The 2,097-nt window shown below is 37.7% G+C and overlaps 1 protein-coding gene across 1 annotated transcript in view; it reads right to left on the bottom strand.

The window, feature by feature from the left end:
- Nucleotides 1-327: 327 nt before the first annotated feature.
- LOC107080657 (ral guanine nucleotide dissociation stimulator-like 2) overlaps nucleotides 328-2,097 on the bottom strand; it is a gene marked incomplete at its 5' end in the record, with an annotated part of 35,334 nt that continues 33,564 nt past the window's right edge. Inside the window, one exon of the mRNA XM_015369197.1 lies at nucleotides 328-1,385. Within this exon, the coding sequence (XP_015224683.1) occupies nucleotides 1,204-1,385 (182 nt within the window). The remainder of the gene's footprint in view (nucleotides 1,386-2,097) is intronic.

The following is a 2,097-nucleotide window of genomic DNA, read 5'->3' as shown; positions in this document are numbered from 1 at the left end:
GGCGCCATGGAATTGGAACACACGGAACCGGTTCTGAACAGGAACCAGTTTTCGATTCCAATTCCTAGATATAACTAAGGATATCTAATTAATCTTTCTCCCAAGATAGAGCTGATCATAATTTTTACATTTCAGAAAGAGTTTAAGTTTGTACCAATGACATCATATTTAGACCAACGTGTTCAACTAGTCATGGATCCCTTTAGGAGGCCGTCTGTGGCTAAAGAACTCAATATCAGAGATAAGTGGCTTAAGAAACCAAGAAAATAAAAAATAATAATTATAAGAAAAAATAAAAACAAATAAAAAGTTTTACCAAAAAAAAAAAATGTAGTAAAATATATAGATGACTAAAAGATCAGCAGAAAGTCTGATTAGTTTGGAAGGAAAATATGAAGAAACGGTTGATAACTCTGGTTTTTGCACAGTGGTACAGATAAATAGTTTCCCTCTCATGTAAATAATGGGTGAGACTCGTTTTAGGTTTACTTTGGCCGACAACAGCTTCAGCTGGCAGAAACGGTCATAAACAACCTGCTGATGAGATGAATGCAGCTAAACGAGCCGATCAAATAAGTAAAACCCAAAACTATGTGTCCAGACGGAGTCCAAAACAATGAGATGAGCTGCAGAGTTGGTAACAGTCATCTATGGAAGCCGCCATCACTGTTCAAATAGACATCAGATCATTGCAGCTCAATGTTTATGTTGAAATGAAAATATAATTAAGTTCTTTGGAGCTCTCTTGAATCCGCCAGGTATCCATAAATAGTTTTTCCTCTGATGAATTAGGAACATGTCATATCACACAGACAAAGAATATAAATATAAACAATAAAAATCTTCAGTGTTTTGCTACACATCTGTGCTTGGAAATCCTGCTTGCCGATTGAAAATAAAAAAGCTTTGACAGGACAGAAGCACTTAATTATCTCAGTTAGACCTTTTCCCCTCTTTGTCAAAATTAGTGACGCACATTGGTTAGTAACTGCAGAACTGGCACGGGTTCTCAGCAGCAGATGGCTCCTGCATTAACATTCCAGTCGACTTGTCCTTGGTGGTTTTTGTTTTTTTGCAGAACAGACTTGGTCAGGAAAACGAGGGAAGGCATGTTTAGATTTCTCTAGTTTTTGCACAGGAAAAAAATGTCACACATTTAAAGAGAAAAGCAAAAAAAAACTGCCACGGAGGACGAAGCTTGTGTCAAAACAAATTCCGGACCAATCTCCTTCCTTTGGCCTTGATACGAGGAAAAGTGGCGCTCGTCTCTGTGGTGATGGGCTGTGAGCTGAGAGGCGTGTTCCCGCCTTTCCTCCTCAACAGGAAGTCAACACTGGATGACGTCATAGCGTAGAACACGTTTCCTTTGGCAGGGATGACCAGTTCTGCATAAAAAGCAGAGAGACAAAAAGTTTCTAACTGCTAACATAAGAACCGTGATGGTTGTTCAATGCTGTAGCAGAAAGCAGCTCATTCATGTGAGACAAATGCATCTAGCCCTGCCCCCGGGAATTGTTCCATATTTAGAAATTGAAGTAACTGTCCCGTATTTAGTGGAAAAGGAATGCATTTTGTCCCATTTTACTGTGAGAGTAAAAAAAAAAAAGTCAGTAAAAAGCTAATAGAAAATAAAGAACACAGGCACGTTAGATACAAAACTTACGGTAAACTTGTTCCCGTCACTGTCCTGCGTTGTGACCAATGAGCTGACAACATATATGTAATGATGCAAGAAGAAATAATAGACTATCGCTACATAATGTGGCATTGAGCTAATGATTTTTTTTGTTCTGTTTTACAACTGTAGCCTTAAGTCATTGCATTTAAGGCAAAGATATGTTTACAAGTTTGCACAAGTTGCTGTTGCACCAACAATGTGCACTGTTTATTTATTGTTTTAGTTTGAAGTTTGAAGTTACACAGGACAGGCTTATCTTTAAGATACTTATTTTATTCAACAAAGTTTGTTATTTTGTATTAAAGTGAAATGCTGGATAATATTTTGTTTTCCATGTGTTCATGTAGGGTGGCCCAGAGGTGTCACCACTAATACAAAAGCTGTAACACAAATACAAGAGCCGCAACACAAATACAAGA

Source organism: Cyprinodon variegatus, unplaced genomic scaffold (assembly GCF_000732505.1).
Source record: "Cyprinodon variegatus isolate N-32 unplaced genomic scaffold, C_variegatus-1.0 Scaffold0, whole genome shotgun sequence".
NCBI lineage: Eukaryota > Metazoa > Chordata > Actinopteri > Cyprinodontiformes > Cyprinodontidae > Cyprinodon > Cyprinodon variegatus.
This window is presented reverse-complemented; position numbering and strand designations above follow the sequence as displayed.